We start from the raw sequence: 13947 nt of genomic DNA, 5'->3' as shown, positions 1-13947 counted from the left end.
ATTAATCCTCCGTCTGCCGATTTTAAGGAACCTTTGTGGAGAGTGAGAGCTGTCTCTAGTTTTTGTGAATATTGCAAAAATCTAGCACTAGTAATTCAATTTTATGTTTCAGAATTGAACTTTTAGTTTGAAATAAAACACTAATGTACAGAGAGAAGGCTTGATTAAGAATTAGACAAACAAACCAAATATGAAAGGAAAATCAAACAAGGCAAGATTTAATTAGGCTGCATTAAGTTAGAAGCTCAGTTCATAGTGAAAAAACATTTAAATTAGTCACATGTCTGGACCTCTGGGTAAGCATAGTGTTTCTTATCATCTTCACAAAATAAGTTACAAGTTAGCAATTCTGGAAAAGAGGATCATAAAACTCATACGGCACAGAGGTTGATTCTGTAACTGACAGGAATAAAGACTTATTGAAAGGAAAGCAATTTATTTGCATTTCTATTTTCATGTCGCCATCCAGATAATTCAAGATGGGGCTTTGGTTAGAAAGTTTTTTTGTAGTTTCTGGCAGAAGGAAGCAGTCCAGATTGGGAAGTAACGTTTTGGTTTTGGTGTTTGCTGCAGCTTTGAGTTGATAGCCGAGAAAGTAAGTGTTAGCTAGCCCTTCAAGCAGAGAAAATATCAAATTTATCATTCACCCTGTGGAATGCAGAATGAAGTTCTCTCGGTTTGAATTTCAGCAGGGAAGAGCAAGTCAAAGATCCGTTCCAGCTTGCAGCTGGAGGAAGAAATTTAAAGTGCCCCTCAGAGCCTGAAAGCAGTCATAAAAGCTAGCTTGGAAGCGATGAGAATGACAACTGGATATCTGTCTGCAACCTAAACAAGGAGTGAAGCATCCCCGTTTTTGCAACCTGTGAAGAAAAAGTGGAAGATCATCGAGAAAACGTGAGTGAAGCAAAGGAGAGCCGAAACAAAGTAGTATTAAAATCATTTCAGAATAACATGCTGCATTCTGCATTCCACAGGGTGAACGCTAAATTTGATATTTTCTCTGCTTGAAGGGCTAGCTAACGCTTACTTTCTTGGCTATCAACTCAAAGCTGCAGCAAACACCAAAACCAACTGTGAGAGTTGAATCCAAAAAAGTGAATAAACCTTCAAGAGTTTACATGGTAGAGAAACCGAGGAAACGAACCAAAGTGACTTCATAACACATGTCTCACAAAACTGTAGATAGTGACGCTGCTTTTGATTTATTTAACAAAGCTTGTTTTTGTTTAACAATGTAAAATGTTCGGTCCTTAACCAGTCAATGTTCTACTTTCTTCTTTAAGCATGAACAGTCCCTAACAAGAAACATAGTTCTGTAGCAGAAAATTATTCCTTACAAGGCATTAAATTTGACCACCATACTGGTGCAGAAAAAGCAGTTAATTTTACTTTCCAGCATTAACAACCTTGAAGAGCACAAAAATATTTTAAGATTAATGAACATCACATGGGCCTCCTAAAACAATGGAGGAAATCCATTCAGTGCTATTCACTTGCCTGCTAATGCTCAAATCAAGGCTCACGTGAGTGAAGATAAATCAAGGAAAATTAATAGCACACCACAACATGTCCATCAATCATTGAACTATCAGGACAGCATGGGGCATAAAGTAATTCAAAAAAGAAATCAGAAAAATCCTCAATTCTGAAGGAACTACAAGAAATTAGCTTATATGTTCCATTTAAAGATGCTGCACATTTCCAACAATTTCTTTTGATGAGAAACAATCCTCTCCTCAACAAAAAGGCATAAGACTAAGTGTAATGAAGATAAAAATCAGCAAATTAACAGAAGGAAAAAATGAACACATTTTATGGAATGATAAATGATTACCTCGGAGGTAATTTCACCATGTTGTGAAAGACCAAGTATCTTTTTCAAATGCTTCATCAAGGAAGAGGAGTTTTCAATATAGTCAACAGTACCAAGTAGGTTTCAATGCAATTTAAGATGACCTGAGAAATGTTTTAAAAATCTGACCTATTATTGGAAAATGTTTGCTCAAAATAAGGAGCACTATTTTGCTGTTTAACTCTAGAATTAAAACATGCAGAGTTGAAGTGATTTCTATATTCTCGTGACTCTCGGAAAATAAAAGTTTCTCAGTTCAATCTAGTGATGCACACAAATACCCTATAATTTAAGTCAGATGTAGATGTCTCAAACTGCATGCAAATTGTCTTGCTCCAACAGAGATGCCTGCAGTTCTAGGTGGACTCTGGCTATTATTTGCAACGACTGATCAGCAATGTTTGTGACGAGATTGAGAATTACTGGCAATGGTTCCTCCCTTAATCCCGAATTCTTTTAAGAGTGTTGCTTTGGCCATCAATTGAAATATTTGTAGAATTATAGATGGGAATTATAGAGCCGTATTCGATTCAAGTATCCCAAATAAACTACTTCCCTCAAAACTGTTACTTCACTCCTTCACATTCACTCCAAGTAACAATGCTGCTTCAGCATTTTTCTTAGGGAGTTCCTCTTATTTACAATTGGGCTTTTTTAACAAAGCCGTTGAGAATAATTGAAATATTATTGCGTTGCCACTAACTTTGCCCTTTTGTGTATATGTGAATTATAAAATCTGTAATCCCTTTACGCTTCGAAATAATATCCTCAAAATTGTCAAACATCAAGCATACAAGTTTGAGCCAAATACTGAATGAAACAGTTAGATAAACATAGATTAGGAAAGCCACTTATTCTGTCCTATTTCCAAGATTCATGAACATCCCAAACGTTATTAACACTCAGTTGTCCTTATTCCGAACTATTCACCTCCTCTTCAGTTCTCCATACTTTGATCTTGTCCTGGGTCATCCGATTTGGGTTAATTTTCCAGATCTACTTATTTATCCTAGTATATAACACCATGTACCTCTACTATATGAAATGCCAGTCGCTTCCCTTTAATTCTCAAGTCTCTCTTACAAGATCAGAGGCAACACCTCCATTGACAGTTCTTTCATACTACTGGACTGAATTGAACATCAACTATCATGCCATCGTCAGGACAAATTGGTGAATTATGAATGTGATGTACTGATACTGCTGGCTTGACACTTAGATCTTATTTACCTCAATTATTCTTCCTCACTGATTTGATGAGCTTACTCTGACCACATAGCTCTTTCAACTTCAGCCTGTTATTTTGACACCATAAAGGGCTTTTTCCTTTGCTTACTAGAAGCATACTTCACATTTACTCTATGAAGCTTTATTCATTGTCTTACATACTCCATCAGTCCACTTCCTTTGTCTTGCACAAGCAACATTCAGACTCTGGTTTCCTTGCAAGCTTGCACCATAAATCACAAAATCCCTGAGACATCTATCATTCATCCCTACACAGCTGCGATAAAATTAGCATTTGAATAATGTTGATGCACTTAATTCAACAATTTATGACAATCAACTTCAATAGGGGTATTGAGGGGTCGTAATGGTTTCAGTGTTGACGATGCTCATAGCAAAGTGATTTAACCCTTTTACAAATTTGTGAAGAATACACATTTTTGAGACGATAAGAAACATAAGAAATTGGAATAGGAGTGCACCAGCTTCTTGGGCCTGCTCCATCTTTTATTTGGATCACAGCTGATCCAACAGTCCTAGCATCCATTTTCCTGCCTTGTCCCCATAACCCTTGATCGCTTTATTGATCGACAGTCTCAGCCCTAAATATACATAAGCACTCTGTCCCCACAGCTTCTTGTGGCAACGAGTTCCAAAGTCACTCAACCCTCAAGAAATTCCTCGGGCTCAGAATAAACGGAAGCTAATTTAGGACTGAGGTGATCCCCTAAAGTCCCAGGCTGTCCCATAAGGGAATCATCCTCTCAGCATTTCCCCTGCTAAGCTCCTTTAGAAACCTCTCATTCTTCTAAACCCCACTGAGTAGAGTGCCAACCCACTGAACCTTTGCTTTGAAGACAAGTCCTACATTCTTGGAGGATTTCATTTTGGTAAACACATTCTGAACAATATTCAAAAAAATAATACCTGTCCACTTATCCAAGGAAAAATCTGTTCACAATACTCCACATGTGGTCTCACCAACCCTTTGGACAGCTGTAGTAAGAATTCCCTTTTCTTATACACCAAACCCCTTGAAATAAGGGCCAACATGCCACTGGCCTTTCTGACTACCTACTGCACAGTTCCTAGCTTTCTGTGTTTTGTGCACATGTACCCAAAGTCCTTTTGCATTTCAGTTTTCTACAGATTTTTCTCCATTTAAATCATTTTCTGCTCTTTTGCTCTCCCTTCCAAAAGGAACTTGACTTTTTCCCTCATTATACACTACGTGCCAATTTTTAACCCACTTCACCTAACATAGCCCTCTAAACAGTTTGCATTCCTCTTCCAACCTGCCCTTCCACCTAATTTGTGTGTCTTCTGCAAATGTGACTACAGTATATTCACTTCCTCCAAGCCATTAACATATATTGTGAGCAACTGCAGTCACAGAACTGATCCCTATGGCACCCCAGCAGCCGCAGGTTGCCAACCTGCCCAAAGAGCTCCTTAATCCTATTCTGCACTATTTTCTGTCTGCAAGCCAATTCTTCATCCATGGGAATATACCACCTCCAACACCACGGGCTCTTATCTTAAACTTTTGCGAGGCATCTTGTCAAGTGCCTTCTTGAAGTCCAAATACAAAATATCAACTGATTCTCCTTTAGCTACTCTGGCTGAGAATGCCTCAAAAAAAAACTTCCATCTCATGAAGCCGTGGTGACTCTGTGTGACTCGATTATGATTTTCCAAGTATGCTAATACATCCTCAATAACTGATCATAACTTTTTTTTGGATGATTCATGTCCAGACCATCTGTTTAGAGTTATCTCCTTTTTGCTTCTCCCTCTTTTTGAGAAGAGGTATCACATTGGCAGTTTCCTTTCCTCTGGTACTTCTTCAGGTCCAAGGACTTTTACAAAATGACAACCAATGCATCCATATATCTCTAGCTACTTCTACCAGGTTCAGGTGACTTACCTCCCTTTAGCCTTATTACTTTGTTTAATATTACTGTCTTGTAATGATACTTAGTTCCTACCACATTATTGATATTAATGTCACGTTTCAAGTGTCTTCCATTGTGAAGATTGATGCAAAATATTTGTTCGACTCCTCTGCAATTTCTTTGATCACCACAACTACCTCCACAGACTTATCTTCTGGGATGCCCACGTTCACCTAGACCTCTTCCTTTCAATATATTTCAAGAAGTTCTTTCTATCAATTTTGACAGTCCTCACTAGTTTGCCATCAGTCTATCTATCCTCTATGATCTTCACGAATGGCTGGGAGCGTTTTTAAATCGATTAGATGCGGCAAACACCCATAAAATTGACAATTTTTCCAGCAATTCCAAGAAGAATCTGTTTTACATTGGAGACACAATTATAGTAAAACAACACGGAAGCATCTTCTACATTGAAAATATCTTCATGTGCGTTAAGATTTAATCTTGCATTACATTATCTTACAATCAGATGGAATGCCTGAACACTCGCCACAAGAGCTCCAATGTCTCTTTATTAAATCACAAAACAAAGCAACCATCATATTCAGAAGACCAGTGTGGATACACAACATTGAATGACGGTCTGAACTCAATCCAACTTGGTCACTTGCTGTATAGGATGCCTGACAAGTTCAAACACTGCATCCTTGTTCAAGAATTTAATATGGTACACAAAGAGAAACTTGTTTTTTCCCCCCGACAGGTATATCCAGAACAAGGGTGTCTAACCATGCAAAACGAGACGAATGACAAAAGCAGTTCTACAATGGAAAGGTAAAATCTGGAGCTCTCTCATCTACTGAGCATCCATGAGTTGAAAATTTAAAAACAGATGGGAAGGTTGTTGTTCACCTTGTATATTCATGTTTATATGCAGGCAGATGGAATTATGATCCAGATCAGCCACTACCTAACCAAGTAATGGGAAACATTTGTGGGGCTATTGCTATTGCTACAGTCTGATATTTTAAGCCTACCAATCCATTTTGATTGGCATCACAAGTAGTTAAAAACTTTTGAGGGTTCATCTCAGCATCAGCTTGTGGAACAAAATTGTAAATACAAATGATTAAACAGTTAATTTTGGCAAAAGGTATAACTTACCATCTCCAACAGGTGCTGGATCTGGACCAGTTTTTTCAAAGTTGAGGACCACTCCACTTTGCACTTTCTGCACAAGTGATTCCAGACACTGGAGTAACATTCGCTGTGTGCACACACAATATGAACGACCTGGATAATTTAAAAAAAAATAAATGCTTTTAAATCTATACTAAGGTGTACTTCAGACATAAATATGTAGTACACATCTGGTCAGTTTCCAGATTTCTACATTAACAATTTCAGCCACTCACTGAACATGGACCATATCTTTTTGTTTAAAAATCAACAAAATGACAATTTATAGGCAATACTTAAAAGATTTCAAAGATTTACATTAAACAACTGCAAGACAGAAATCTCATACTTCTAAATGTGCATCGGATCCTCATTCAATAGAAGAGGCTCAGAACTGAAAAACTGTCAAGTAATCTTTGAGTTAGTCTCAGTTCAAGCACATGAAGTGCGAAGCACCATTCTGGTATTTTTAATTACAAAAAAGATCAGACATACCTAGGACAGTACAAGATCAATTTACTCGAATGATCTTTCGGGTATCATTGGAGTAAGGGACGGTCCCAGAGGACTGGAAAATGGCTAATGTAACAATCCTGTTTAAAAAGGTTGGGTGCCAGGCAGATGACAGGAAACTATAAGCTGATAATTCTGACCTTGGTCATTGTTAAGACTGGATTCCAATATTAAGGATGAGCTTGGTAAGTCCTCATCATTAGTTAAAATAGAGCTGTGCAGGGTACAGTACTTTCATTGAAACGTCTAAAATACTGACAGGTTTGAATAATGTGGGCACGGAGTGGATGTTTCCAGTAGTAAGAGATACTAGGACCTGATGGCAGAGCCAGAGTGAAGGGACTACCCTTTAAAACAAAGTTGAGGGGGAAATACTTCAGTTAGAGGTGATAATTCTGTGTAACTCATTTCCACACAAGGTTGTGGAAACCAAGTTATTGAGTGAACTTAAGACAGAAACAGACAGGGTCTTGATTAGTAAAGGAATCAAGGGTTACAGAGAGAACGCAGAAGAATGACTTGAGAAACATGTCAGCCTCGATCAAATGGTGGAGCAGACTCCATGAGCAGAATGGCCTAATTCTGCTCCCATATGTAACGATGTAGGCTGTTGACAAAACATTCGTTAAGTTTGTATTCTCGGTTAACCACACGTTGTTAGATGCTAATGCATTGGACAACTGATCGTTTTGATTGAATTGCTGCTGTCAGTTAAGAAAAGGAGAAATGTTGCTTAAAAAAATTAGATTTTGTCCATGTTTCTCTCTGAACAGTTTGCAAGAATACCAATTCAGAGTAAAATCAACATTTTATTGCAAGAAAGGAGTGTGTTGATTGGTTGGCAAATGGACTCATTGTTAGAGGTGTTGCTATGGAGAATTAAGCCATTAAGGCTGGCCAATAGTTAAATTGTTATGCTGCTTGCAAAGTTTACACAGGAGATTGACTGTGTTTGGACGAGGCGCCCTGAGAAATGAACCACTGAATGGCTTTCACCTATTCTTATGAGTTCTAACAGAAGCAAGACATGCACATTATTTGTTTGGAAAGAACAGAGTCCTACATACAAATATATGTAAAGTACAGTACACAAGTGCCCCACACTCCACGCTCAACCTACATTGCAAAAATAATTGTCGGTGGAACTTGAGGCATTGTGCAAGCAAGAATTATGCAGCAGTAAATGTTACGCTGAAATGCACAAAACTTACTCATGTCAAATCGTGGGCCACAATGAGAAACGGCATACTGGAATTTGGCATAATTTGCTCATTTACAAAACAACATTCATTATGGGAGAGCGGTTGTTTGAGCTTTTATGGCTTTGATTACACAATATCAGAAAACTGTAAATTCACAGTCACATGAACAGAGTTTTGGAAAAATATATACATATGGTCAAATATGAGTATTAAAAGGTGTACTAAAGTAGGCAGTGATGAAATTATTCTTCTAACTTTTCCACTCTGTTTGAGAAAAAAGCTTTTACTTCACAATTTAGAGTGTGTTTTGCCAGCTCTCTAAGTATCCCACCAATTATATCTAAAAAGATTTAAGATTTTACTCAGATTTCCTCAAAAAGCAAAGTTCACTGAAATTATTTTGTCCTCTAAAGCTAAGACAAAAAAAAACATACATTTAGCCACACATTTGTCAGGGCCCAAATACACACAGACAAACAGCACAGGCTGGCAAGGATCTTTCAGTTCAATGAAGTTTAAATGATAGTTGGTTGTTTTTTGACAGATCTTTATATGGTGAGATAAGTTTTAGGCCATTTAGTTCAGCTGGTTTCCTGGCTGCATGTGTACAATGCAGAACTCCTTCATGAGCAAAATCTCATTTGCAGTCACTTTTCTCTCTAGGTGGGTAATTTTTGCTCAAGTGGGCATACGGGAGAGAATAAGAGTAAGAGAGGCAGTTTCTCAAGACTGTCTTCAGTTATTGTCTGGCTTTCCCCTCCTGCTTGATAAGGCCCTTTAAATCCTCTCATTTGTATCTTGCAGAGACAGATTCCATTATTTCATGCCAGTGACAGTTCCATCTTCCAAAGGGGTGACAGCATTTTAATGCCTCACCTCAGGAACTCAAAGTTCCAGGACAGTGTGAATGAACAGGAAACGGGATTTTGCATGCTCCAGGATTTGATTGGATCTTTTTTAAAATCCCACTTTATATAATGCAAAATTTTAGGAATGGCAGTTGAGACTGAATACAGGACTTTTTTTCGGGGGAAAAAAGCAAAGAGACTGAACAGTTTTTAAAAACACATTCATCCAGTGACAAAGTGAGGGCAAAGTTTTTTTGTTTCAAATAAACTGAAAATCATCAGATATTTACCACAAGTAAGGCATATTAGATTCCCTACAGTGTGGAAACAGGCCCTTTGGCCCAACAAGTCCACACCGCCCCTTGAAGCATCCCACCGAGACCCATCCCCCTATAACCCACACCCCTGAACACTACGGGCAATTTAGCATGGCCAATCCACCTAGCCTGCACTGTGGGAGGAAACCAGAGCACCCGGAGGAAACCCACGCAGACACGGGGAGAATGTGCAAACTCCACACAGTCGCCCGAGGCCGGAATTGAATCCGGGTCCCTGGCGCTGTGAGGCTGCAGTGCTAACCACAGAGCAGCCGTGCCACCCACATCAACACTATGTTGCTGAGAGGACCCCATAGACGTATGCTAGCAGCTGAAAACAGCATAAGTGGCCGAGCCAGCCATCAGGTTTGGTTTGACATCAAGCAATCTTAGTCAAAAGTAGCTCAATACTTAACCATCATTCTCAAAGACAGTGACAACCACAAGCTCTTATTCTTTAAGAATGAGCCACCACCTTCAAAACATTTCATCCAATTTGTCAAGCACCAGGTGCAATAAACTCCCATGATGAGGGTCTTTTGCCACAACATTTCAACTGTTACCTTATTGTTACTTTTCTCATGTTCCAATCCTCACAGCAATTTCCCCAAGGCCAATTTCATATTGCCGAAGCTGCCAATGTCAAACAGACTTTACTTTTGCCCTCTATTAGCAAAACTTTCAAATGCCTGGATCAATTCCAAATTCCCCCAGTACACCACTCTTTCCCTTCTTTAATTTGCTCAAAGCTCATGCTATCAAACAAGTTTTGGCATCATTTTTTTAACCTTCCCAAGTTTGGCATTGATTTCACAGCTGTCCATATACAAAATATTTCAGATGCTCATCCTCAGGTAATTATATAAATGCAGGTACACCATAATTTAGAAGCACCAAATTAAACTTAATTTATTATATACAAAACTTTACACTATAGAAAACTGTACCACCAAAAAGTACACAACAATACATACTGAAATTTCAAGAGATTTAGAAATTGATTTCAGAAATCAGTGACAATAGTCTCACCCTTGCCTGGATTTGCAAATAACAAAGCATCCAGCTGGATTATTGCAACAATAATCCATGGATGAAAGACGTGTTGTCAATTTTGTTCATTGTGCTACAAAAAGGCACAAGAGGAGAAGAATACTTAAGTGCAAAAGCATGAGCTGTAAAGTAAATTTGACAAATTCAAACTTTACCATCTACAAGGCTATTCACCCTGGACAACATTTGCACGTCCAGAAACCTTTCACAGCCCGTAAAAAATTTTGAAATGTCCATGTTGCAATCTTAGAAATGAGGCATCCAATTTACAAACAACAAAGTCACACAAAACAGCCATGCGATGGTGACCAGATAGTCTGCTTTTGGCCACGTCGGTCAAGGGGCAAATGCTGAAAAAGAAAATGGGTTGAATTTGACTGTTAACTTGCAAATTCAGCATTAAATCTTTCACTTCCACCAGAGGGCATAACTGAGGTGAACATCTCGTCAAATGACAGTACCTTCAGCTGTATTACTGACAGAGAGAACACAGAGGAATATATCCTGCATCGCTCTCATGGTGAATGAGTGTCAGTCTGGATTTTGTGCTGAAATCTTTAGGCTAACATTGCCGATAAGTCATTGCAGACACAGTTATGAAAACAATGTATTTGAAGGAGGTAATATTTCAAAGCAATCCAGAAAAGGATGATAAGTTCATAATCACCAAGAGTTCATTCCAATTAACTATTGAAAATGGCTTCTCACCCTAGTTTAATCAGCAAAAGAATAACAAGGTTAATTAGCAAAATCAAAACAAGATTAATTGGATTTGTTGCGGTACAGTGGTAAAGTCCCTTTTTCTGAACCAAAAGGCTGCTTCAGAGGTGCGCAAGAACATCTCTGAACAGGTTAATTAGAAGATACATGAAAATTTTATTCATCTAATGGGAAACTTAGGGTACCTTTGGAATTAGTTGAAATGAACTGACTTATTTTTCTCATCCAGCACTTGCTCCTCAGGGAAGCAGCAGCCTCATTAGATACACAAATGCTGACAGTGAACTAAAAGGCAAAAGTTGATTCCAGAAGGGAGAGAGAAACAGTACACTTGCTAATAACATGGAAATTAACCAAGAAAAACATGAGCACCCTATTTCAATTATCAAGGTTATTTAACTGCTATTTAATTTAGTCAAATCCTCAATAGATGTCCCAATTAGGACTGTTAGTCTGTTAAATAATTAAGAAGATCAGACACTCAACAAGCAGCTGATGACACGCAATAATATTTAACTAAATGCATCTTTTTCATCATTAAGCTTGAACTTTTCACAAGTGTAGGTAATAAAGCTTCCATTCACTTTTATTAAACAAGCCCACATTCAAACAGACTGATGATGAGAGCAGCATGTAAGGAGGGAAATCAAGTCATCAGTTTAGCATTGCAAGTTATTGCACAAATCCAAAAATCAGAAGGGACACTAATTATGGTTGTAACAGATTACAAGGCAATAACTTGAACAGATAAAATGTTGAACTGCAAAGAGGATACTACAGTAACACACTAATCATTTGAATCTAAACGTCAAATTATACCACACAATTTTGTGGTCCAAAATTTTTATTTGTCGCAATTATTTGGCAATGCAAAACAGTTTGCGTATAACGTCAGTACCATTCCCACCTAAAATGGAGATGATAACCAAGTACCTCTTAAGAGTGCACTGATGAAGGGGACAGATTAATTTTACACACGTGATACATGACTATTCTTTGCTGGAGAACTCACCCTGCTTTTATCAAAAGACATTGCTGAGTTTTGATCATACATTCGGAGACATTTTACAAAATAAAGCTTCTGTCATCTGGCACTTTATAATTAGACTAACTGGACCTGGTTTGCTTTACAGCTCGCAGTCTTTGAATGTCCTTAAATTCTGCCCCAACATCAACTTATTGGCTGACAGAGTCACTGTACAAATGACAGGAGCACAACAGAACATGACAATGTGCTGACAAACAAAACAAAGGCACAGCTTTTCTGCGATGGCTAATTTTAGTTAAAAATGAAAGAAGTGTTCTTTAAAAAGAGATGGTCTATTAAAATTAACAACTGCATTCAGCATTCACCTCACCTCCAGTTACTTCACACATGGGTGTAATGGCAGATTCGTCAGATGGCACACTACCCAACTGCTCTGCTTCGGGAGGCGTCAATCCAGGAAGACGCAAGACGAGGGAAAATAGTCGCTGATCCCATCGAAAAGGCTCCTTGGTTAATTCACTTCCTGGCAAAGGAGAATTGAGTGGTAGGTGGAGCTGGAATTGCATAAAGAAAATATCAATGTTTTACCAATTTTGATGTACAAACTTCACCACTTCTCAATAAACAGTTAACTTTTCAACGACCATTTTAATTACTGAAGTGCCCAACGCAAAGGGACTTCATAAGCAATTGTTTAAAAATAAGCTGAAAATCAAATTAAGAATATATACTTCATTTACATGCAAGGCCATGCAGAGAGAATCCTGCCTGTGCTAAATCAACCAGTCATGAGCCGCACTGTAAATAAACTGGTCCACCACCCATTTAGAGAACAAGAAGTGAGAATGGAAAGACTGATTTTGATCATTTATAATGGATGGTCATGCTGGAATTTTTAATCATTATCTTTTTTTTTTAAGAAAAGCATACAAGGCATCTGTAAATTTTCAGCATAATTTCATAACAAGCAGTTTCATTATTGCAACCCATCAGGTCAGGGAGAGGACAAAATGTGGTTTTGCATAAATATGAAAATGTTATAAACCAGGTAGTAGCATACAAGGACAAAGTCTGAGACAGCTGCACCACCTTAACAGCAGAACAGGAGGTATATATCCATCACATGATGCATATGGGGTTTTGAGCATAAAAAGGCTTGTGGAAGGTTTGTAGCTGTTCATATGGATAGTGAGAGAAATCACTCATCTGGTTTTATTTTGATTCAAGAAATCCTACTGCTGTACAATGACAGTTCCTTCAGTACACACAAGGCAGTTAACTTCATATCAATTACATTATGGATGGCTGCTGTATGTAAGTAAACTACCCAAAACAACTGTTCAAGGTTTAAGGTTTTTAAGATGATGTGCAGCTTGGGCTGTGGACGAGGTTGAAGACTTGTTTGTCAAGCTGGTGTTAGGAAGCAGATGGTTCACCACCCTGCTAGCTAACATTCAGTGCACCTCCGGTGAAGAGTTGGTGTTCTGTGCCACTTGTTATTTTTATGCCTTGGTTTGCTGGGGTGCTGAGAAATAGAACTGGAAGTAATGCCAACCACCCAGCAACCCAAGGTATAAAAATAACAAGTGGGACAGAACACCAAAACTTCACCAGAGGCACACTGACAATGTTACCTAGCAGGGTGACGAAACGTCTGCAACTAAACCCACCGGCTCAGCGAGCAAGTCTACAACCTCAGTCCAAGGTTGCATAATCTATTACACAGGCCACATCCATGCGTTATTATGTTTCACATTGTAACACTATCTTTAGTGCAAACTGATCAAATGCTGGCAATGCTTATCCAAACGAAATTCAGAATTTTCATAATCACATACTGTCACAAAGTTAATGTACAGACATTAGGGAAAGAGACGATTTGGATTTTAGTCTCCACAGCAGGAAAAGAAAAACCATTTTTTGACTTCCTTTTAACAAGACTGAAGGGACTGGTCTCAAGATGCCAAACTTTTTTTCGGCATATTTTACTCAATGTTTTGAAATGAGTGTGTTGGCGACTAAGTCGACTGAAATACTACAGGAGAATCCTCGTCAGCATGAGGTGCTCAAAATAATGATCAGATTTACTTCTAATCTGAATTAACAAAGTCAGTAACTTTTCAACGCATGTTTAATGTCCAAACTGACGTACA

The 13947-nt window shown here is 38.3% G+C and overlaps 1 protein-coding gene across 6 annotated transcripts in view; it reads right to left on the bottom strand.

The window, feature by feature from the left end:
* Positions 1 to 13947, bottom strand: part of ints6 (integrator complex subunit 6) — an 80973-nt gene that overhangs the window by 47229 nt on the left and 19797 nt on the right. For all 6 annotated transcript variants that reach the window (XR_009446569.1, XM_048540508.2, XM_048540509.2 and 3 more), the window contains 2 exons: positions 12165 to 12348; positions 6142 to 6270 (listed from right to left, as the gene is read on the bottom strand). Coding sequence is in view for 5 of the 6 variants with exons in the window: in XM_048540508.2 (XP_048396465.1) it covers positions 6142 to 6270; positions 12165 to 12348 (313 nt within the window). In the remaining variant the exon portion in view is untranslated. The remainder of the gene's footprint in view (positions 1 to 6141; positions 6271 to 12164; positions 12349 to 13947) is intronic.

Source organism: Stegostoma tigrinum, chromosome 12, assembly GCF_030684315.1.
Source record: "Stegostoma tigrinum isolate sSteTig4 chromosome 12, sSteTig4.hap1, whole genome shotgun sequence".
NCBI classification, from domain to species: domain Eukaryota; kingdom Metazoa; phylum Chordata; class Chondrichthyes; order Orectolobiformes; family Stegostomatidae; genus Stegostoma; species Stegostoma tigrinum.
The sequence above is the reverse complement of the archived record's forward strand: the minus strand, read 5'-3'. Positions and strand labels throughout refer to the sequence as shown.